Source organism: Cupressus sempervirens, chromosome 1, assembly GCF_028749045.1.
Source record: "Cupressus sempervirens isolate cs-2001-9-10 chromosome 1, ASM2874904v1, whole genome shotgun sequence".
Lineage (NCBI taxonomy): Eukaryota > Viridiplantae > Streptophyta > Pinopsida > Cupressales > Cupressaceae > Cupressus > Cupressus sempervirens.
The window spans coordinates 165,697,767-165,723,683 of record NC_143118.1 but is presented as its reverse complement, the minus strand read 5'-3'; the positions used below and the strand labels follow the sequence as shown (position 1 = coordinate 165,723,683).

General features: G+C 35.0%; 1 protein-coding gene across 1 annotated transcript; it reads left to right on the top strand.

The window, feature by feature from the left end:
• Window positions 1–642: 642 nt before the first annotated feature.
• LOC149576665 (vacuolar-processing enzyme-like) lies at window positions 643–25,917 on the top strand. The gene is made up of 9 exons (XM_089818857.1): window positions 643–1,025; window positions 2,684–2,848; window positions 3,167–3,323; window positions 17,050–17,135; window positions 17,398–17,597; window positions 17,706–17,754; window positions 19,534–19,758; window positions 24,979–25,185; window positions 25,381–25,917. The coding sequence occupies exons 1-9, from the start codon at window positions 813–815 to the stop codon at window positions 25,561–25,563; spliced, it is 1,485 nt and encodes a 494-aa protein (XP_089674983.1). The 5' UTR covers window positions 643–812; the 3' UTR covers window positions 25,564–25,917.

The following is a 25,917-nucleotide window of genomic DNA, read 5'->3' as shown; positions in this document are numbered from 1 at the left end:
GGCCACAATGAATAGGATTTCCAATAATTCACTTGTGTTTGAAATTAAAAATTGCATAACAAAACACAACTTATATAGCAGGTTGAAAAATACTTGCCTCTATTAATGAATGATTTTCATGAGACCATCAATCTAAGAGACCACAAATCAGAAGCATTAATCCTAATTGAAGATATTTTTTAATTGCATTGGAAATACAAATCAGAAGCATTAATCCTAATTCTTTGGATTGGAAGATTTTTTTAAATTGCATCGGAAATATTTTTTAATTATGCTTGCGCGACTTATAAATGGAAAATTACTAGGTACCTACTTTAACTTTTATGGAAGAATAAATTAAAAGTTTTTTTGTATGAGGGCGTATATATACAAAGTTTTCACGAATCCTCCGCGTTGCTGGTCCGTTACTTGGCACCCTTGTAAGGAAAAGTCCTTTTCGTCCATTAACCAATCCGCTACGGAATCCCCAAGTTCCTTGAATTCGACATCGTAACTACCAGCTATTCAATCCAACTAACTCATTGGAAACAGTTAATAAATGTATGCTTGATTTGTTCGATATGAAAAAGGGATTATTTATTTTCAGGGCTTTCCCAATTAAAGTTGGCACAAATAAAAGGCAGTTATAACACATCAAATGTGTTTGAGTTGAATTTCTTCGGCACGAAGCAACAAAATCTTAAAATTTCCTTTTGATTGCACCTGTACATATCGACATACTGTTTCATTGTTGGGAGTAAACAGGAGCCTGCCAAATCCCCTATGAGATTAACTGGATAATTTCTGCAGCATAGGCCAGCCAGTGAACCGTAATGGGATCCTTCAAGGGATTTGGCCCATGTCTAACATTTTTTTTACTATTGCTGGTCTTGAACCTAGGATTTGCAGAGTGTGGCAGAAATGATTGGAATTCGATATTAAAATTGCCTACGGAAGCTGTTAAGGGCGAAGATAATGATGAAATAGGAACGAAGTGGGCTGTTCTGGTGGCTGGTTCTTCTGGGTATTGGAATTACAGGCACCAGGTTTCTTCTTCATTTGGCTATACCCATTGCATTTTATATTTTCCGTGTTTTTTGAATTGGGTTTGCTTAATCGAGAATTAGCGTCCATGCATTGTTTTTATCCGGCTTATTTCATTGTATTTTGTTTGATACCTAATTTGGTTTGTGTTAAGCTTTAATCAGACCTGTTCTCTATGCACGCCTATATTTTTCCCTTAAAATTGTAATTTGAATTGGGTTTTACTATAAGTGATGGTCAGGATTCAGGTACTGTCTAGCCCGATCAGTTAATTGAACTGTTTCTTGAATTGGTTTGTCTTGAGTCCTCTTCACTATCCACACCATTGCTTTATTAGTGTGTATTTTGAATTAGGTCTCAACTTTGAGATAATTCATAAATAAATTTCAAGTATTGGAGCCATTTCTCTATCGTTTACACATCTGGGTTTGTGTTAATCTGTACTTTAATTCTAGGTGTATTTCAATCATTCTTGTCTATTTTGATTTATAGTCAATAGGATTTGGAGAATTGGGGTATTCTCAATCAGTAACTAATTTCTTTTTGTAACCTCTCCATTGACTTTATCCTATTTTTGTTGATGGTTAAATCATTTTTTTCTGATTCATAACGAGGGCTTGTTTACGTTCGGTTTAATCTGTTTTGGTTTTTTCTCACTCTATAACTTAGTCATTGTCTTGTCACGTTTATTCAAGATGAATAAGCAATGTATAAATATTTTATTAAAATTTTAATCTGGACCCTTCATATTCCTGCACATGTAAATCGTTTTAACGTTTAATTACATTAAGTTGACTTTTTAAATCCACAACCATTCTTTCTTTCTTAACCTGACAATTTGGTTGCCTATTCTGATTAATGATGAATGAAGTTTGTCCTAGTTGATAATCAGGTGTTTCTTTATCCTTTCCGTTCAATTTGTTTTATTAATTTATTTTGAATTATGTCTTTTTTCAATTCGTAAGCATCTCGTGTGTTTTATCTCTCCATTGAATTGTCCTATATTTCAATATATGCTGAATTAGTTTTCCCTATCTTGAACCAAGTCTATCATTTATCCAACGCATTTCATTCTAGTCTAGTTGCCTCGAGTTCAAGGGGACTTTTCTATTTTCATATTAAGGTTTGTTGTTTGTTATATCCACTTGGTTGCTGTATATATTTATGAGGTCTCATCTTTTATTTGATCGTTTTTTCTTCATTTTATCAAATTTACATTTCAGTATTGAGTAATGCTGAATAAGGGTTGACTTAGCATTACCCTACCCGTGTAAATGCTTCTTAAACTTTTAATTATTCCGAGTTCGGATTTTCAAGTCCATAATTGTCTTTCTTCTTTAACCTACCCATTTAATTACTTCCCATTTTGATTTCTGACGAATAAACTTGTCCAAATTCATAAGCAGGTCTCCATCATCACTTTATGATGTATCCATTCAATTGTTTTATGTCTGTTGATGCTGGATTTAGTTTTTCCCTATTACTAATTAAATCTCATAATCATCCTACTTAGTTAACTGTATTCTTTTATTAGTTCTACTGATTTTTTTAGCCCATAAGAAAATCTATTGTTTATTTGACTCATTCTGTTCATGTATGCATTTAGTGGTTTTATTGATTGGGGTACCGGGTATGGTTATTCCATAATTGGCTTGTGCAGGCCGATGTATGCCATGCCTATCAAATTCTCAGACGAGGAGGGTTGAAAGAAGAAAACATTGTGGTGTTTATGTATGATGACATAGCAACCGATAAAGAAAATCCCAGGCCGGGTACTATCATCAATCATCCTCAGGGATCTGATATCTATGCAGGTGTGCCGAAGGTAAGTCACATGATTCATCTTAATTATTCCATAAACACTTATCTAGATGATTGCACATGATGGATTAAAAAATGGGTGGAGATTCCATTGAGCATAGTACAATTAGTAACATACTGCAAATGTGTCTGGTTGGCTTGTTGGAGTGATGGACAGTGGAGGGGCAAATCTTAATAAGGAGAATTATTTATGATATATTCATAACTTTTGAATGTTTAATTGAGACTTATTGACTTTGTGAGCAAACTGATCATCTAGATTATGATGAATTAACTATTGTTTGCTTTTTAAAATCAAGTTGGAATTGCTTGTGATTTGCAGGACTACACAGGTGAGAATGTCACCGTACAAAACTTTTTTGCTGTTCTTCTTGGAAATAAAAGTTTGGTAAAACGTGGGAGTGGAAAGGTTGTCAACAGTGGTCCCAACGATCATATTTTCATTTACTACTCTGATCATGGAGGGGCTGGAGTTCTTGGTAAGTGTTGCGACTTTATGAAATATGCATATTGATTTGTTTTTGATGTTCGTGGATTCCCTTAAAATGTTGTCACTAATAGCAATGCTAATTACTATTGTGGACAGAGTTCGATTGATGTAAATAGAAAATTCACACAGATTAAACATGCAAATCAAATAAAGATCTGACTGAAACAAATTTGATATAAAATCAATCCACATGGAAACAAGAACAATCAGGAGAAACTAACTCCTTCCTCTCAAGTTTCTACAACAATCTCGCTTCTCTATCACATAGCTATTGTCAATCACCATCACATGACCGCATGAGCCTCAAATAAACATCTCCAATCTGATACAAATCAGAAAATAAGCAAGAGGAAACAACGAGGAATTCATCTGACTTGAGCTTCGACCTCACTCCAATTTTTGTCCTTCAATATTCAACTGTCAAACTGAATGCTCCAACCCCTGTTTTCGATTTATCAAATGTGATGCCATGAATAATTCCCTTATGGTTACCACACCCCATGACTGGGCAGCCCAACCAAATCCTACGTTCAGATTAAAAATCTCTCCAAAAACCATTTAAATTTTACATTGAATGTTGTTGTAATGCTGCACAAGTCCACCTTCACTTCCACCAATCACAATAAACACAAATTATTAATGTAAAATCAGATTTTCTCCAAATACCAAATCCAAATAAGACAACCTTAAAATAATAAATGCAGTACAATACACTTCACAAATATTCAGTGAAACTTCGGGACCCCCCTTCCTCCCTACCCCAGCCAACCCTGCCCCCCAAAATGTTTTGATACCGGGTACTTGGGAGTATCCGAGCACCTACACCTATGGCGTTGTTGGGATGTGCACTTGAACTTCTATTTGAATTTTGATTTTTGAATGTTACACAACATGTAGAATCAAAAATTCAATGTTTTGAAGTGAAACACCAAATATTCAACTCTCTCTTGATATATAGTCACTTCTAATGTTAAGCTTGCAAAGTAAGATCACAAGGTGACTTCAAGGTGGACCATCTAGGGGACTTACGCTAGTTCACTCAAGGGACATCATCTCTTTGCACTTCTAAAGATTTAACTTTACAATGTGCAATGATAATATGGTTAGACTTTTCCAATCTAACTCCAACTTATACTTCTTGTTAAGTTTGTAGTTACAGTCAGATTGATGGTAAATCATCATTAGATAAATATTCTTACACACACACACACACACACACACACACACACACACACACACACACACACACATATATATATATTATACATATGGTTATTTATATTATTAATATATTAACTAATGATGATTAACTATAGAGACATGTCTCCTCGTCTCATTATTTATGAGTCCTCAAATTTGCATTTGGAAGACATCAATTACATTGGCAATGTTAGAACTTTAACATGGTATTAGAGCCTAACTACAGATTTTCTCATGTTAAAACCTATGAAATCAATTCTGATCATATGAAATTCATGGTCGATGATGCATAGTATTAGTTTGTGATTATGGAAACCACGAAAGATGTGTATGTTGCCAACCACTTGGATGATACACTCTGACAAGAAAACCACCAAATCCATAGATAAGAAATGATATAATATTAGAAAAATCTATGATGGTTTTCGACTCAGTGTCTCAAATATTAATGGAAGGCTTGCAGTCGGGCGTAGCAGAGAAGGAAAACTTAGTAATGAGAGGATGCTGGTCAAACATAAGCTATCCTATTATGATAGGAACCTTTATTGCCTTATACAAGAAATAGTTATCGAGATAAATGAAGTGGAGATTGAAAGGAATTGAAGGTTTACAAAAATTGAATAGTGATTGAATATTTGATACCCTCGACGATTTCAGAAATAAAATTAGACAGAAATATGTGTAAATTTAAAGATCAGTGCAAAATAGAAAACTTAGTAATGAGAGGATGTTGGTCAAACATAAGCTATCCTATTTTGATAGGAACCTTTATTATTAAGATAATATCTTATACTTTCTATAATAGTCAACTACTTCTCTGTAGTTCGTCTTTCAGTCTAGATAGGAATGTTTCCTATCCTGTCTCTAGTTTTGTTTCTAATTCTGTCTTCAGCCTACGTTGTTTCTACGTCCTTGTAATTCTTTATAAGGAACACATTTGTTCCTCTGTTAATCAATCAATCACCCGAAAAATCGTGGATGATAATCTGCAACTCGCGGTTTTTCTTTTCTGCTCCCATGTTCTGAAACTCGCATTTGTGGCTAAGGAACTCACTTTTTTTTGGTGTTGAAAATCACGGGTTTACCTTTGGCAAAAAATCACAGCTCATTTCTGGTTCTGGGCTCGCGACTGGTATTTACCTTTGCTCTGCAATGAATTTTTGTGTTTGGTGCCATTTTTGGGAGATCCGCGTCTCAGTTACAGACGGCTTTGGTTTTTAAAACTCACGGCTTCCTTCCAACTCACGGCTTTGTGTTACAATTCGCCTACTCCTGCCACCGTTTGGAGGTCAAACTCAGTGTTTTTGCACCGTCTCAGCCTGAAGTCATGATCTGGGAAATAGATTTGGTTTTTTCAATCGACATTTTCTATTGTCTTTGACCTTCCATGGCTGTCGACTGAGTTTTAGCTTCGAAAACCTAATTTTTGGGGTCTGAATATTTTTTTGATTTCATATTTGTGTTGGGTTTTTCGAGACCTCATTTGGGTCTTCGTCAGAATTTTCTAGGTACCTTGTTTTCTGTGCCTCGATTTTCGGGCCAGTGGATTTACATTGTGACTACAGATTCCTTTTGGATTTTTTATCTACTCTTGTGGGGACTTGTCATTTTTTCTAGGTTAGCCTCAACATTGCCTTGATCTTCGTGCAAATGGCATCTTTGACTAATTTGATGTTGGAGGGCAATCTACGATTTAATAGCCACAATTATAATCACTGGAAGCAGCGCATGTTAACCATCTTCGAATATCGTCGTTTGGATGAGCTTGTTCTAGGCACAAAGACTCGTCCGACCTCCGACCAAGTAGAACAGGACAAGTTTGATGATCGCAATCGAGAGGCTGTTATGCTTCTTAAGCTCTCTGTTATCGATGATCAGCTACCTCAGATTCCTTCTGGCAAGTTAGCTGCAAAAATTTGGAAATATCTGAAGGAGCTGCATTGAACATTTGACAAAAGTCGGGCATTCTTTCTAAAGAATCAGTTGTTCTCCATTATGATGGATGAACGTATGTCCTTACAAGAGCATCTGACAAAGATTAAGGACATTCGTGATCAGCTCGAAGCTATTGGTCGGAAAATGGAGGAAGAGGATATGGTAGTCATCACTCTGAAAAGTCTACCATCATCCTATGAGCACTTCATAGAAACACTCAACATTACGTCAACTAATGTTGATTTGAAGTTTCCAAAATTATGCACCAAACTTCTGCAGCAGGATCATTGGAAACAACAGTTTGGCAGCAGTGCTTCTACAGCCTCCTTGGAGCAGGCATTTGTTGCAAAATCCTTTCAATAGAACATCGGCAACCATCATTCTTCTCAGCCTTTCCAGCATCAACCTTTTGCTCAATCCCTGGATGGCTCTACGAAGCAAAATGTACAGTGTAATTACTATCACAAGTTTGGTCATATGAAGTTCGAGTGCCGGAAACGTTTGGTTGCGCAAGCAAGGCAAAATGCTTCCCAACCAACAGCACAAGTTGTCGAGCTTCCTGATCAAGGCGAAGTTGCATTTTTCGCCTTCTGAATTTGTTTCTGTTTTTTTTGGGCTTGTTGATTTTCTCCTCAAAAATCATTTCAAGTTGTCTGTAATACGCAAGGTTGCGTGAGATTCTGGGTTTTACCGTTTTTTCCACAAAAACGAAGTTTTGTAATTGCAACCTATTTTGAGTCATAGCACTCTTCTGGCAAAGCTTCTTGGTTTCAGCATTCTGTAGATCCAGTAAGGGTCTCAGTTATCACAGAATGTTCCGACATCCATACGTTGACCATTAAGGGAGGGTATTAAGATAATATCTTATAATTTCTATAATAGTCCACTACTTGTCTATAGTCCGTCTTTCAGTCTAGATAGGAATGTTTCCTATCCTGTCTCTAGTTTTGTTTCTAATTCCGTCTTCAGCCTACGTCCTTGTAATTCTTTATAAGGAACACATTTGTTCCTTTGTTAATCAATCAATCATCCGAAAAACCGTTAATCTGCCAATTCTTGAATCTTGTAACATTTATTACCTTATACAAGAAATAGCTATCGAGATAAATGAAGTGAAGAGTGAAAGGAATTGAAGGATTACAAAACATGAATAGCGATTGAATATATGAAACCGTCACCGATTTCATAAATAAAATCACACAGAAATATGTGTAAATTTAAAGATCAGTGCAAAATAGAAAACCTAACACATGAATATTGCAATCCACAATATGTTTATACGAAGCAATAATATTATAGTTTGACATTTGGAGAATCTACAAAGGAATTAAGTGTTAAGAAAGAGGACCATGTCAGAGAGGTGAACAGTAGGAAATAAGATCAATTTTGAGATGACTTTGAAGTCTAGCACAATATTGGAGAGATTTTTATTTAAAATAACCAATTTCAAGGGCGCGATCAAGGAATGAAGAGAACTATATTTTATGGCTAACTACCACACCAATCAATGATCGATACTTGGGGTGCATAAGGAAGACTAAAAGAAAAGACTTATAATTGTATCAACGCACCAAGATTAATAATCGAATAAGGAAAATCAAACTAAGAGAATAATAAGGGAATTCAAAATAATAAATTCAATTATTGAATTTGTACGATCATACCTTTTGTCGGTGACATCATCCACGCTAGCCGCCAAGAGGCAAATATAGAACGATCGCTTATTCGTTCAATCTATTGGAAAATAAATTTAATGTGCATTAGAAAAGGTTGTGAGCGAATTATATCACCCTTCTGGCTATCTGACATGGACCCACAAGGATAGGATGGAACAAATAAGGAACAACAATAAAAATAAACAAATTGGGAGCATCGAAAAAGGTATTTAAAATGAAGCATATGAAAATGGGTGCTACCTTATTTATTCACCCCACTAACATGGGTAAAGTATTAAGCAACAAATGAACATATTCCCATGTAAACTTCCCATCCCCTAGGCACATGGAAGAAAATAGGAATATTTCTACCGCCCATCACATCATATAATGCTTTATATCGTTGTTGATAAGCAATGGTTATAATCCTGTGCGAATTACTTTCTATACACCATATACATTGAACATATTCACTGCTAATCACTACCAAAGATTGGCAAAAGATAAATGAAGAGATGACTACCACATATTCAATATACGAGTCATATCAACATGACATGATGACATATGCCGCTAGCCATGTAAACTAACATACATATATGTTGATTATTAAATGGGCATTTTAATCAAACAAATATATAAATAGAATCAATTTTTTCTACCTGAGATGACAAAGGATGGGAAAAGTAAGGAAAAATAGATAGTTAAAAGAGAGCGAACACAAGTTTTGACCCACTAAGATATGCAGCGAGTATACATTACCACAAAATCCATGTGCTATAGCAATAGGAGGCAGATAATATGATCGTAAAGTAATAAATTCAAACAAATATTACTAAAGCAAATAAACCCAAATGGTGATATATGACTTTGTTGGTTATTCGAATGGAAGAGAATTTTTTTTTTTTTGAATAAGAATAATTGCCGATAAAGTATTGTTTAAGATTTAAAAGAGACATGACCATACATTGAAAAGTCATATCTCATATTTGAATGAGATATAAATATAGAAAGAGGTTTTGGGACAGGCAAAGGTTGTAAAGCGCTGATTCGCCTAATAGGGTATAATAATTCAGAAGTAAATTTTGCAAATCAACTCAAAGAATATGTAGATCAAAGGCAAAGAAAATACTAAATAGACATATTCTAGTTACAAGATGGTTAGAGAATTATAATCATGATGGAACTGATCGAAAGACTCTATCCTGACTTTAAGACAAATCAAGTGCTCGACTTGAGGTAGATTTATGAAGTTATTGATACATGAATTTAGAGAGATTTCTTATAGGAGAAATGGCACCACAAGAACCTTTTATAAGCGTAAGGAACATACCTTAGAGACTATAATATAACAATTCAGATTAACTATTGGATTAGAAATGAGATCTCAAATAGATAAACATATGAAGAATAGAAACATCAACCCTCTTATAGTGCATCTCTATACGAAATATAATCCTTTTGGATACATATTATAGAGCCAAGTAAGAAGAACAAGAGGGAGATTGAGAGGGAGATTGACACACACACACAAGGATCATCTCAAGATTGAATATGAATATAATTTATTTACAAGTGGAAGTGAACTATACTATTTTATGGTTCAAATCTAAGTTGCCGGTTTGGATTTTGGTTCAGATGTGGGTTTGACATTTAGGTTTGAAATTCGATCAAATTCTTTTTTGGCTGGGTTTAGTTTCATTTTGGGGTCGTTCATACAAGATTTTATATATATATATGTATGTATGTATGTATGTAAAAATATGCTGCAGCAAACAAGTTCATACACCACTATGCTAATCTAAAGCAATTTAGCAAATTAAACCATCAAATATATTAATGATTTTGTTCGAATGACATGACAAAATGTCAAAATATACCAATATATGAATGTTTCAGTTCAAAAACTCTAAAACAACAATATCAACATTATTAATCAGTAATCAGTATTCAGTCATAGACTCATATGTGATAAAATATCAATGTATCATCAAAGAATTCATCATCATTATGCAATTGCTGATTAGAAGCACAATTAGTGCCACTAGCATCAGCAATCTCAACCGTAGCCTCAAGATCAGCTCCATCAGTACTATGTATCTCAGGATCACCATCTTCAATCGCAAGTGCATCAAAGTGGGCTTCCAACTTTGCAGCCTCTGGGTCGACATTCCATTGTTTTGCCTCCCCCTTTTTGTAGGTATTCTTTTTGTGTGTTGTGAGCCTCAAGTTTGAATGCACAAAAACGAAGTTATTTGCCTTCTTGGAGTTTAATCGGTTGCGTTTTATTGAGTGGATGGAGTATGTGCTCCAATTCCTCTTAGATGATGATGAACTAGCAACCTATCAAGATTTGCAAATTTACCAACAAGAAACTAGAAATTAGAATCTTAAGATTAAGGAACTCACCTGTGATAAAATTTTGATGGCAATGGGCTGCAAGTGTTAGTATCTTTGTCCATGGAAGTACCGCCATTTATGAGCATCAGCATTGTTCTTGTCTTCAAGAGTGTCAATACCACAATCATTGGTTCTCGTGAAACTCATAATTTCAGGCCGCACTGCAAGTCGTAGGTGCTCAGGAAAGAGTCTTTGAAGGGTTGTCTTGTACCCTTGAACAACTTCAGGATCTCTGTATGGAGCAACTCTAGTGGTACTCCCTTTGAGGACCAACTGGCTATAGAACTTGGGGCTTAATGCAAAGGCAAGTAGATGCAAAGGGATAGTCATTTTGTTCCATCTCTCTACCATGATTAGATGTAGCTCCTTGAAGAACATTTCATTAGGATCCTGCTCTTTCTCATTTATTATATTGTCCTCAATCATGGAGTCAATGCCATCATATACCTTACCCAAGCAAGGCCTATCCATGTCAGTGTATCGGATCATGCTCAATATAGGCTCGGTGATCATCAGAAGGTACTTAGCCCAATCCCACCAAGGTTCATATAGTAGCAATCCCCTTATGGCAGCTCTGCCTTGGCACTATTAGATTGCCTCCATATGCTCCAATTAGCACTAGTTACCATTCTAGTCAATGCGTCTTTAACCTTGACAATGCATCTCAACACAATAGTGTTGGGGGCAAAATGGGTCTTAGCAATCTATTTTAAAATAAAAACAATAATAGATTAAAAATTTGAAAACATAGAAAGTTTACTAAAGAGACTAGATTTCTAAAACATGTTTAAATTTTAAGCAATTCAACTTACCTTCAAGAGCTCCAATTTTGAGAATTGTCTGAATATGGCTTGCATCATATGGTGGTTTGTGACAAACATTTGGATCTCTTGTGCCTCTTCATACATTTTTTTAATTCACTCAAACTTAGTGCCAATTTTTTGCAGCATTAGGTTAAGTGAGTGCACAACACAAGGTATCCAAAAAATGTGTTCATAATGCTCCTCAACCAATAAACCGACAACCCTACAATTCTTCGCATTATCAGTTATTACTTGAACAACATTTTGAGGGCCAACTTGCTTGATAGCTTGGATGATAATATTTGCAATGAAAGGACCATCCTTTACCTCTCCTTCACAATCCATGGCTCTCAGAAACATTGCACCTCTTGTAGACATTGTAATAACATTTACCAAAGGACAGTTCTTTGCATCTTTCCATCCATCTGATACTATTGTCCCACCTATTTCAATCCATGAATCCTTGATGGGCAACATTGCATTCTTTACACGAGCCACCTCATCATCTAATACAGTGGAGCATATCTTCTCATAACCAGGGCCAATGAACCCGAATGGAGCCTCATTAACTGCCCTCATCATGTATTGCCAATATAGTGAGCGAACAATATTAAATAACAATCCATTTGCATAAACACATCTGGTTATGGCTTGATCAACAATGTCTCTAGCTTCATTTTGGAATGATGATTCCAAGGGTCCCACTGCTCTCTTACTAACAATTTGCTGTTCAAGAGGACGTAAGAATGGATGGCCCTCTGCAAGTGGCTCACTAGGAGTGGTAGTTGAAGACATAGATGATGTTTTCCCCTTTCTTTAGAGGCCTACCACTTTCTAATGGATGTGAAGAATTTGCCCTCCCAGTAGCTTCCTTTGCTTGAATGTATTTGTTTATCATGTGATTTCGAAGGAAGGTTTTAGGCAGCACTCCGTTTACTTTTGATTTCCCAGTGCAAAATTTGATGCCTTTTTCAGGAATAAAGCACAAATGTGCTTTTACTCTATTGTAAGAGCTACTAAATTCCTCCTTGCAATGGCTACAAATCCACACATAACCTCCTCCACCCGGCATTGGTTGAATCATTTGCAACGCTGCAATTGTTGCTTTTGGAGTCAAGTTTTGGTTCCAGAACAAACACACACAGATGAAGGTGAGTCTTCTACATTAAATCACAAGATGTCACATCTCAACTTTTGCCCTTGTGTATCTCAACCACGAGCTGAAATGCAAAAACAAACCGTCATCGAATGTGTAAGTAAGAATACGTGTATAATAAGAAGTGTGAATATAGGTGTAATGAGAAGTGCGAGGGTGTCGTTTTAGGGTTAGGTGTGAATATGAGATAAAACCGATTGTAATAAACTAACAAACGCCTTTCCAAAACTTCAAAAAGTCAAACGGTTTTTGTCGTATGCCCAGATTTGGTACAAATTCGATGTCATTCCATCTGGGCTCTTTCGTCGACTCCTAAATTCGCTTGAAATTTGCTAACATTTGTCTAGGGTGCGAAATGAAGAATCCACAAGGAATTTAGCAGACATTTGGTGAATTTGGATAGAACCGGGACCAACTACATTTTTACTGTGAATCAAATTTCAAATTTGCCTATTAAGGAGCGAATATTGTTACTTCGTTCAAATTAATAATAAAGTATGTGGGAATTCTACATTGTGGGGGGTGAGTGATTACCTTAACCAATGTTTCATTCCCCATTGGAGGCATTTTCTTGTTTGATGTATATGGACCTTCATTGGAGCAACTTGTATCAAGAATGTTAATGTGCAAATAAGTATTCATTATCTTTGATTATTATATTTACTTGCTTATTATTTGTATTTCTACACATACTATACGAGTAAACTGCCTTGATCTTTTCCTTTGTGTCTAAGGATGCTCTTCCAGGAAAAGAAGGTTGGTACTTTACCAAATATAGTGCAAACTCATTCTTATGGCAACAACTCTAAAGGAGTTACTCATTAGTCAAACTCAGGAAGCGAACATCTTTGATGATTGATATTATGAGTATCCTTTCATATAAAGAGAGACTTCTATACTTCATTAGAGACAACCATTCACAAGGAGCTCAAAAAATTGACCCTATTCTTTATATCTGCAGACCTGGGTCTGCAACTCAAGGTTTTCAGACTTAAAATGGCTTGAAATGAGAATCAAGATCTTGCAAAAAGCCCGCAACAAGGTTAGGCTCAGATTGAAAACAATGACAAAACTCAGATTTACATGGAAAAAATATGATTTTCTCACATAGTCCAGACTTTCATTTGTAGACCTCCGTTGACTGAAAATTGTTGTAAAAGAAAGGTTTTTGGTCACTGAATAGTCTGCAAACAAGTTTGGATGCTTAAAATGCTTCAATTATTTTCTATGTTTTTTCAAAAAGTCACCTCTGTTCATAAAGTTTTCAGATGGGCTTGCTTACCTCATATTTAACCCTCTAATGACCTCCAAATTGATGTTTAAAGATGGGGCACTGGTTTAGAATGAGTGGTTGGCAATTTAGGCACTTGAATTTTTTTTCATGAATTTCTAAAATTAATTGCCAATCTCAGAAGTCTGCAGACTTGGACCGTAAAATAGTTGTCTTTGGCACTTCAATGGCCTTCAATGTCTCATAAGATATTCTCCATAAGTCTGCAATCACAACTGGACCAGTTTGGCACAAAATTACTTCCATGAAGGTCATCCTCAGATTTCTGTCACTTTCATGGCTTACCTCAGACTTACAAGCAATGTCAGGCCTCCTTTCAATGGCAGCTACCTTCCTTTTTCACATAGACTCCAATGACTAATGTTGGATTGTGACTCACCTTGGTCACTTGCTCCAGACTTTTCAGCAACATAGCCTTTGTTTTTATAAATCCTTGATTTCTTCTTTTCATCGATGACATTTTAAATGGGTTTGGGATGTTGCTTTACCACCCCACAAGCAATGTGGGATAGAAGTTTAATACCCTTCTAGAAGCCTCGCACTTTATTTTATGAATTTCCCTTTATTTTCTTTATTTAATTATAAAAAAGGCCCTAAAAGGAAAAAACGACCAAGGTATGAACCCCCACAAATTTGATTAAGTCCACATTTCTCTCTCCAACATGTCATCCATGGATCCAAAGGGCACATACACACTCTAATTCCAGTCATGCAAAGTGGGAAAATCAATCAAGGCTTGGATAGGATCCATCTTGTACTTCAAAAAAAAATTGATCCCCCTTTGCCATAATAAAGGGGAAAATCCACCCTAGTATATTGATCTCACTTTAGCTGCAAAGGGGATATATATAACCCTAGTTAGGATAACTCTTATACTTAGAAAAATTTCTCCATTCCATACTTCCCTTGAGGGGAAAAAAATCCAGGTACAGACATTTTCAACACTTAGATGATTTTGCATCACTCCTTATCCTGCCCAAGGGAAAAATGACCTTAGTTTTGACAAATTCGACACTTAAAAAATTCCCACATTCGAAACTCCTCTCGAGGGAAAAAGCACCCATGTTAGGATAAATTTGACACTTGAAAATATTTGGAATCCATACTTGGCACCTAGGGAAAAATGACCCTTGTTTGGACAATTTATAGATTTGGAAAATTTTCAAGTTCCAAACTTCGTCCAAGGGAAAAACAACCCTAATCTGCATGGGAGAGAATCATCCCTTGTCTGGATTTTTCCAAAACTTATAAAGTTTACAAGCCAAATCATCCAAAGTGGTGGAAATTCATGGTATGCTTGGATTTTGATCTCTAACACTTGAAATGTTTTCTGAAAATGCCAAAATATAAAGGGAAATTCATGTATACTCTGGATTTTCATCAAAATGTACAAGGAAATTCATGTATAGTCTGGATTTTATGTATTTTTATAAGGAAAAATTGATTTCCTTAGGATTTTAGCATTTTGAACGAAAAAAATCAAAAGGATTTTATGGTCCTTATGCGTGGAATATACCTTCATATGGGATTTTGGACTACTTGACTAGCCAAAAGTTAAATACACTTAGCATTTTATGTTCAACCCATTATAACATGATTACGACATACTTCAATTTCAATGTTTCCACTGTAAAATCACAACTTGGACATTAGGTTTTTTGTGTTATCCCCAGCCTTTTAAAGCTCTAAATTGCCAAATTTATTGCCGAAATCTAATTGACCTAACAACTACAAACAAAAAAAGGGGGTCCCCATTTGAAATGGGGTGATGGTGTTTAAACTTCACAACACCCCTACCCCTTGTTATTGTCCCCTTGCCGTTACAAAATTGAGGCCCTTTGTCTCCCTATTCTGGAAACTCGGCCTGGTGTCTCAATGTACCCCAATGCCAGTGTTACATTGGGAATATTGTCATAGGCCACTTCTAGCAACCAATCAAATTGGCCAATTTTGACTGCTCCATAACTCCACAAGAATTTGTAGTGAGACATGTATTGCTACCTGCCACCTGGATGCCCACCAATGGAGAGATGGTCTTTAAACATAGCAAATGCAATATCTTATAGTTATAACTTACTATCTAGTAACTGCCAACACTAATAGTCAAAGTGAAAGATTATAGGAACATGTCAAGAAGACACAACCAACATGTGTCAAGCTTCTATGCTAGATTAAACTTTAGGACTTGGCTAAATGATTCATTAAATATTTTAGGTCTTATTACATCAAATTTATTCACTAAAACGTTTTAAAACTAAAATATTGCGGAAATTAAATAAAGCATTTTTCATTGATGCAGATTGCTCTTACATCCCAGGATGATCCTGCATTATGGATTAATGTAAATTGTTCTTTTTTAGTGTATTTATACAACAGTTCAAAATGAGTACTAACCCTTAATACGATCCACTAAGGATATTCACCATTATTGTAAACTGATTACTTTTGATTGTTAGATTGTGGTGATTGATTGTGGAAGTACTGTACATACTCCATAATTCCTTGGCGGGGTTCTAGGCCAGGCCGGGCCTAGAGTGAGGGTTTGGGGGTGAGGTCCCCGAGATTTTTTTTGGGGCTACTATATCGGCATTTTATGGCCGACATGTTGTAATTAATTTTAACCCTAAAGCGCCAAAAATACTTGTATAAAAGGGCTTAGGGTTAGGGATTGTTTCATTTTGGGTGATGCAAAAATTGCTTCTTGTGGCAGTATTTAGCTATAAGGGATTACGGATTGTAATGAGGTTGTAATCACTAGATCGTAATAATATTGGACTTGCTGTTTGGTGGACATAGCCCAAGGATTGGGTGAACCACGTTAAATCTTGGTGTCTTGTGTTCTCTTCTGTGTGATCTATTATTTTTTGTTATTGTTTATATGTGCATGGAATTGTTACTTTTGTCCGTGTTTTATCCTAACATTGATTTGTGTGGAGTAAATTTTGCAGTGATACTGGCAGATGTTATTGAGGTGAAATTAATAGCCAAAGTTATTGGTGTTATAGTAGATGAACTTTATTGATGACATTGTTTTTAAACTATATCCTTTTTGGTAACTCATTTCAATTTGTTTAGACTTTTGTTATAGTTACCTATGACTCTTCTTGATACAGATTCAGATTTAGGATTATTGTAAATGGGGTTTTTTGTAAAAAAGTTATTTAACCCAGAATTGTTACATTCTGCTGTGTTTTTATCCTTTAGGAATTCATCCCTTTATACATACTTGGATGATACATATTTCTATGCCTTATCGTTAATGAAATTGGTTGTAGGGATGCCTATTCCTCCTTATCTTTATGCACGTGATTTTGTCCAAGTCCTCAAAGAGAAACATGATGCTGGAACCTATAAGGAAATGGTAAGTGTACTTAAGTGTTAGTACTGTTGCTTCCTTCCAGTTGCTAAACAACTCTTCGTTCTTTCTTTGGACTCAAATATCACTCCAGTTTTGATGCAAATACTAACATGTGATATTAATGAATGGAATTTGATTTTGTAGGCTAGCAATTGCTTTCATTTTATCTAGTGATACAAGCTAGCATGTTGTTGATGCATTTGCACTATCACGTTTTTAATGAAATATCTCTAGTGGGTCATCAATATTTTCCTTGCATTAATAGGTGATCTATATTGAAGCATGTGAAAGTGGAAGCATTTTTGAAGGTCTTCTACCAAAAGACCTGAATATATATGCTACAACAGCAGCAGGTGCTGATGAGAATAGCTGGGGAACGTATTGTCCTGGAATGGAACCCTCTCCTCCTCCAGAATATGATACCTGTCTTGGAGATCTTTATAGTGTTGCATGGATGGAAGACAGGTTTGACTTAATCTTTTTGTTTGTTATTAAATTTGATACAACTAACTAATTGCCTCCAGTGCCCACTATTGAAAATGATTTATTAACAGTTCATCATTGCATTGCCAGTGAGATGAACAACTTAAAGAAGGAAACCTTGAAGCATCAGTATAACCTTGTAAGTATACATATTGAGGCCTTCAATTCCTGTATTTGTTAAATTTTATAATGTTCTACCAGACAATCTTAATACTGATCAAGGTATTTGTAAATACTGTATTAATTATACCTGTATTTCCTCTATTTGTGTTATCTGGTTTACAAAAGCTAAAGGAGCTAATATTCACGTTGGTAGACTTGTAATTTTCATTTTTTGCATAAAATTTAAGAGAATGTCTTAGCGGAAGATTTTCTTATCAAAACTCAAGGGCGTACTTGTTCAAAGATATAGAACAACGAGGCTCAAGATGTCTTTGTTCATTGTTATCAGTTGATTAAAAATATAGCTAGCTTTGAGTAGCCTTGTACTTTGATTTTGAAATAGCACCTTTTCTGTTGTGGTCCTTGTTTGCTATTGTTTAGTTATCATGTTTTAAATTCAATTTATCATAGATATAAATTATGAACATCTATACATTTCAGAGCTTATGAAAATGAAGAGAAACTAAAATAAAATGAATCATGATATATCAGTAAAATTAGAATTGTGTATTTGTAAGAAAAAATGGGTAATGTTCAAATCATCGTACAAAATATTATCTCTTATATCTCAGAGGATGTCATGGAGGTTTTTGAGTAGTGAAATATAAGTGAGACCCTCGAGTGCTGAAAATGGGTGCATTCAGAGGTTCTTGAGTATTGAAAATGGGTCTGGCCTGCCTCCACTACAATAAGACGTTCTAATTTTAGTGTTGATCTTAAGTAAAAGAAAGCAGAATGTTAGTAGTCTCGATATACAAAATTGCAAATGATTCAAATGAATCAGAAAATTTAGTAATCAATTAATAGATCTAGATGATCCACTTGGCCTATAGGGAGGAAATCGTACAAGCTTTCCTTGCACTCTATAACTAGACTAGACTAAACGGCAACGCCAACTGATAGGGGGCCATAGGCTGCAAGCAAGTTCTGTAGGAGGTAGGGCCCTTGAACAATATTGAAAATAGAAAACTGTCAAGTCTGTTCCAGCGAAAGTATTTTGGATCCATAAAGATTGCTGCATAGTTTTTATATACGTGATATCCATGTCCTAGTTAATTAGGTAATCTTCTACAACATCTTTTGAGATGGGAAACTCTCATATTGGGAAACTGTCAGAAGGTCTCAAGCATAAGAAGTTCTCATTTCATTTTGTTGTCAAGTTCTAATAGCATAACAAAATGTTTAATTGTTCATGCACAAGTTATATTGGTAAAGTTCTACAATACAAAATAATAATTTACATCTTATGCTCACTGAATGATTTTGTCATTTCTTGTTTATTCTGTGGCAATTGTCAGTCTGCTATTATTTTAATAATTGTAGTAACTATTGCCTGATGATTGGTATTGAATTGATCTCTTTTGTGAGGGATATTTTAGGTTTCTATTAGTTATGGTAAAATGAAGTTCTTTAAATGAAGTTCTTGAACATAGCTATGCATCCTTACATTTTAGCTTTTCTTCTGACTTTGTAGATTAGCTAATAGATAATGTATTAAATTATTAATGTCATTAGTGTTTCGTCTGAACCATTAGTTTACAAAGGCCCAACTGTTAGTTTTTTTAAAGGTGTGTGTGCTGCAAAGGTTCATTAATTGACAGGTTTGTTATCTATTTGTTTTGCTGCTAATAGGCCAGATCTGATTTTTTTTATGTTGGTTGACGAGAAGTAGAACTGTAGAACAATTGTTATTTGTCCGAATCTCTATGTTGTTATTTTCCAGCTTTGGTATATTAATGTGTGAGATGCTTTACAGGTGAAGCGCAGAACCTCTAACCATAACACATATGTGTCTGGCTCACATGTTATGCAATATGGGGATGTCAGCATCAGCAGAGAGCAGTTATATCTGTATATGGGATCTGAACCTGCAAATGCTAATGCTAAATTGGCCCCTGAGAACAATTTACCGCAATTTGAAGATATGGAGGCAAGAGCCATAAACCAACGAGATGCAGATATTCTTTTCTTCTGGCAAAAGGTTTGTAAGTCAAATATGTTAATTATGAAAGTTTTAATGACACAAACAAATTAACATTGTTTTGATGTTGTGCCCAAGGTTATCTCATATTAATTATCTTAAAAGGGTATGGCATAATTTTCTTTTGTTTTATAATAAATTTGTAGTTCTTCAAAGATGTGTACTTATCTCCTCTATCAGAAATGCATCTCGTCTCAGATACACATGGGGACATCTCTAAATGTTGGGACATTTCAGATGAAACTTCTGCATTTCTATATGCTTTTGAAGTTTCTTATATATGATATGAATCATCGGTTATTTTTCCCAAATTAATGGTTGGTAAGAGCTGAAAGAATTGAAAATACATCAGGAATTGTAATTTTTTGTTTCATAAGAAAAACAAGTTTTTAGCTAGCGGTACTTGTTGAAAATCAAAGCCCAACAAAGTACTAATGAGAAGAGAAACAGTAAAAGGGATCATGATGTCTAGTGCTGAAGTTTCCTCAACTAATTGAAAATATTGCCATCTTCAAGGACCCCATTCCAGTTTTTATAAATTATCTCAGTTCCCATCTCCGGTCTCTTGGTGATTACAGTTTGCAATTTAACTATTAATGTCACAATGGTGATTATCAAATATCACTATAATTAATATTTACTTTAGTTGACAATTTTTCATAGTAGTTCTGTTGAATCTAAAGCCCATAAATCAATGGTGATAAACAATAATTAGAAGGAGCCAAAACTGAACCAATAAACACCAAAAATACCCTGGGAAAACCCTTTGAGAAGGAAGGGAAAAACCTAGCCACACAACAAAAATATATCTTTATTGATAATAAAATGTTCAAGTGTACAATATCATTTGCTTGATGTGAATATATAACAATAGGAGGACTCTTCACATTATAACCGAAGGTCTCTCAATAACTCCTATATTAAGTGTCATTTTCAGCTATAGATGACAATATTCGAGAAGGAAGGGAAAAACCCAGCCATGCAACAAAAATATATCTTTATTGATAATAAAATGTTAAAGTGTACAATATCCTTTGCTTGATGCGAATATATAACAATGGGAAGACTCTTCACATTATAACCGAAGGTCTCTAATAACTCCTATAATTAATTATGAGTCTTCGAATATTCATGCCTCAATGCATGTGAATGACACATGTCATTTACATTTAATATTACAAATTAAACTTAAGTATCATTTTCAGCTGAAGATGACAATAACGGTAATAACGTCCAAATTTCGAGAGATAAAGATCTCTATCAGAGCTACAAACTTTAACACTCCCTCTAGCAAGAGAGATCTTTAGCTGAACAGTCACACAAAGTTTCATCCAAAAATGTCAATGATAAATTCTGATCATACCAATTCAAAACATAATTCATGGAGTTTCTCAACTTGAAAACCTATAACAATGAGTCATATTCATGGAATCACTCAACATGAAAAGATTTGTAAGACTCGTAGCTAAGCCTTTATTCATGGACTCTCTCGACGTGAATTGTCATGAAATCTCTCAACATGACATTAAACTCCCATCATGTAATCTCTCAATGTGATGACATCATAGTTATCATAGTTGATCTTACAATCTCATTTATTAATACAAGAATAAAATAGACAATAACAAACTAAGACTTGATTCCATTTAAGTCTCAAATTTTATAAATACCACAAGCATCACAAGCATCTATGAGAGTGATGGGGATTCCATAAGTACTTCCTCTTAATTATGAAGCCTCCCTTTGACGCTAAAATCTCCCTCTCAAGCTCAACATCTCTCTTTGGAGCTATATTCCTTATCTTGTTACATCCTGCAAGTAACTAAGAGAGATTAATAAAATCAATTTATCATAAAGAAATATATATACATTATGACAACAACCAATTAATAGAAGCTTATCTCTTCTGCCTTTTTTTAACGATTTTGACCGTCATAAAATGGCAGGATACTATGCCATTGCTCAATATTCCAACTTTGTATGCTCATGCAATTATCTCATGTGCAGATTAAAACACAGCTCAGTACTATAAATTTGAAATATATCTGTCTGCCTGAAGGTATATCAAATGAACACATCCAATAAATAAGGATGAAGCCTACAGGAATTTGATCAACAAAGATCAAATTTAAGTACCACAAAACAAGTACACAGAAGGCACTAAATATTCTAGATTCTGTAGACACCAAAATTATTAGAATAAGATAACTAGCATGAATATCATAATTCTCTAGCCAAAGGAATATGCTAGACAATTTGTATGTCTCCAGCAAAAGATGAATTCATTGGGACAGTATATCTCCAGTCGAGAAGAATGATAGACACCATTCTGGAAAAACATTTTTCAGCCAAAAACTCTCTTATCAATTAGAATGTGCCATGCAACCACGAGAGATTAATAAATATTAACGACTTATAATATCAACTCTAAAATATTATCCACTATTCCTAGTAAAATGAATACTTATCTCTTTCGTATTTTTCTCCATAGCAACCTCTTGATATGTTGGATATTTACCTGTGACTTGTTTATCTGCTCCATCCAGGTGCAACAAGCCCGAACAAGATTTTACCCTTTGCAGTATCAATTCCAAAGGATTTGATGACTTGTAGATAGCTTTCCAATTCACAGTTTGACTTGCAAATGATTTCTGAACTTTGTACTTTGGAAAAAAAAAGAAATGAATAACAACGTAAGTGTCAATTTCCTCCTATTCTTGGCTCAGACAAAAGTCCACTTGCAGCTCCCATTACATATATTTCCCACGGCAAGTAGTTTCTGCTCAGCAAGCTTCCATAGTGGACCTCTACACAAGGAGCAATATGCAAGACATTATTTCTTGAGCTGACAGAGTCTCTGTGCTGCGGCAGCATCGGCTCAGACTTGGATGTTTGTCCATCTTCCTCGTTGTTTCTGGCAGCTATCAAAACTGATAAACTCCAGAAATATGGCTAATACTACTGCAGAAAGAAAATCACATAATAAATTTTACCATTACCCAGAGACGATCATATAGAAAAAAAAAGGGCAATCAAAGAAGAAAAGATTATCAACACTTGGCAATTCAAAAACTGACCATACAAAATTCGATCATCATGAATAACATCAAAAGGAAGAGAACACCAAGTGACCACCAAATCTTAATTAATGACAGAATAAAAGAAGGAAATATTAATGCATGAAGCAATAAAACGATTAATGACCTTAGAATGCATGAAGCAATATGCAAGACATTATTTCTTACGCCGACATAGTCATTGTGCTGCGGCAGCATCGGCTCAGACTTGGATGTTTATCCGTCTTCCTCGTTTTTGGCAGCTATCGAAACTGCTAAACTCCAGAAATATAGCTAATACTACTACAAAAGAAAATCACATAAAGATAATAAATTTTACCATTACCCAGAGACAATGGTATAGAAAAAAAACACGACAATCAAAGAAGAAAACATTATCAACACTTGGCAATTCAAAAACCGACCATACAAAATTCAATAATCATGAATAACGTCAAAAGGAATAGAACACTGAGTGACCACCAAATCTTAATTCATGATAGAGAATAAAAGAAGGAAATATTAATGCATGAAGCAAGAAAACGATTAATAACCTCAGAATGCTAAAATAAAAAACTCCAGCATGAAAATGACATATGCATGGTGCCAGGTTGTAGAAATATATGACTCGCCTTACCTTACCTTTTTTTACTTACACTAGATCAAAGAGATCCCAATTCAAGACTCTATCGGCAATAGGCATGAATGCATGCAATACAAAAACACCACCGATTCAATAACTCTGGATGCTTCTCCACTATCAACCAAATTTACAATATTTCTGAAAAATAAAATTGCCAACATGCAAGTTCCTGCTTGGAAAAATGAAACAACCAATCAATATCAACACTGGTATGAAAAGCATCCTTACACTAGCATTGCTTCTCTAGGTCTCCTAAATACGATAAGAAACCCCTCTAACAAGAGACATCGCAACAGTTATATTATCGCACCACATCATCATAGAAGGCAGGTTTGAATACTCAACACAAAGGATAGCCGAGACCTCACACAACCATAATATGAGCCAAATCCACATACGACAATTAAATAAAGGAAAACGACACTTGCATGATGATACGAAGCCACTAAATAACACAACACTGAAATATTTGAAGTGGTTACATCTTATAAGCTGCCAACTGAAGAAAGATATAAGATAGAACAAAGTCTATTGAGCATGGTGCCTAAAAGTGTTGAACACCAGCAGGAAAACAAAATAGCTGCAGAAGACTCCAAGCTGATAAAATATTGCCTCATCTCCATATAGAAATACAAAAATGAGCAAAAATTGAAGCTCCAAATTGTTACAAATTTTTCAATATAACAAGATAAAATCTGCGCAGCAAAAGAAATTATTGCATGAATCTAGTATAACTTGCAATGCTATCAATAACTAGGCTCTGATACCATGTTGAATCTAAAGCCTAAAAATCAATGGTGATAAACAACAATTAGGAGCCAAAACTGAACCAATAAACACTAGAAATACCCTGGGAAAACCTTTTGAGAAGGAAGGGAAAAACCCAGCCACACAACAAAAATATATCTTTATTGATAATGAAATTGTTCAAGTGTACAATATCCTTTGCTTGATGCGAATATATAACAATAGGAAGACTCTTCATATTATAACCGAAGGTCTCTCATATCTCCTATAATTAATTGTGACTTTTTGAATATTCATGCCTCAATGCATGTGAATGACACATGTCATTTACATTTAATATTACAAATTAAACTTAAGTGTCCTTTTCAGCTGAAGATGACAATAATGGTAATAACGTCCAGATTTTGAGAGATAAAGATCTCTATCGCAGCTACAAACTTTAACAACTTCCAAATGTTGGTTTTTTTGTAAAGCATTTTAATTTTTTGAAGTTTTACAGCTACTGTGTGTTTTGTTTGTCTAAACTCAATAGTTTTTATATTTGGCATCTTAAAGACCATTCTCCTGAATCAGTTCTAGTCCGTCCATGGAAATTGTGCTTAATTTTCATCCTCTACTAATACAGATATTTCCTACTCTAATCATCATTTCGGTATAATCCGGCATTTGTCAAAATTACACTTTCTATAAACAAATGTTGATTATGATCGAAGTTTTAATTTGTTTTCTTATAATATTAAGCTTGAGCCTATTGCTTTATTTGGTTATTTGCAGTATAAAAAGTCCAAGGAGGGCTCTCCAGAAAAGCTGAATGCAGAGGAAAAAATTGTAGAATTCATGTCTCATCGTATGCATCTTGATAAGAGCGTGAAGCTTGTTGGAAATCTTTTGTTTGGATTAGAAAAGGGTCCTGCAGTCCTGAATTTTGTCAGAACGCCAGGAGAGCCTCTGGTGGATGACTGGGACTGTCTTAAGACAATGGTAACCCCAGAACTAAATTCTTGTCCCCCCATTTTTAAGCATCTTAATTTTATCAGTTGATAGTCTGGACTTTGGAATTGTAGAAGATACCATAGATATTTATATGGTTATATTGAAGGAAGAACAAGTAGATAATGCTTCGGACATAACATTTTTCCCATCAGTGATACAGTTGTTAACATTGACTTGTAACAGGTACGAACTTTTGAATCACACTGTGGGTCCCTATCCCAATATGGCATGAAGCACATGCGTGCTCTAGCAAATATATGCAATGAGAATATTAGCGTGGATGCAATGGCTAGAGTTTCGGCTGAAGCATGCACTCAAGTTCCCCCGGGATACTTCAGTTCACTCCAACGAGGCTTCAGTGCTTGATGGTTCAAGGCTTCTTCAGTTGGCAAAACATCAAGTTCCTAGGAAATGTCATATAGATGAATTTCTGTACATAGAAAGATGTTTATGCATGACATCTTGTTTAATCGCCTTAGCCATTTCTAGTGATATCTGCACATGCTGGAAAAAAAGGCTCATCTTAGATTTGATGTCTGAACTTTTTCATTTCTTTCTTTCAATATTTGGTAAATATTGTGAGTAGTTTTAGTATAATTTAACAATAAACTGTGTTTCAACTTTTGGGATGGCATCCATCTGAATTATCATGTAAAATTAATTAACATATTTTCACTGTAAAATTTATTTGCTGGAATGCCTAGTTCATCCCTTCCTTTA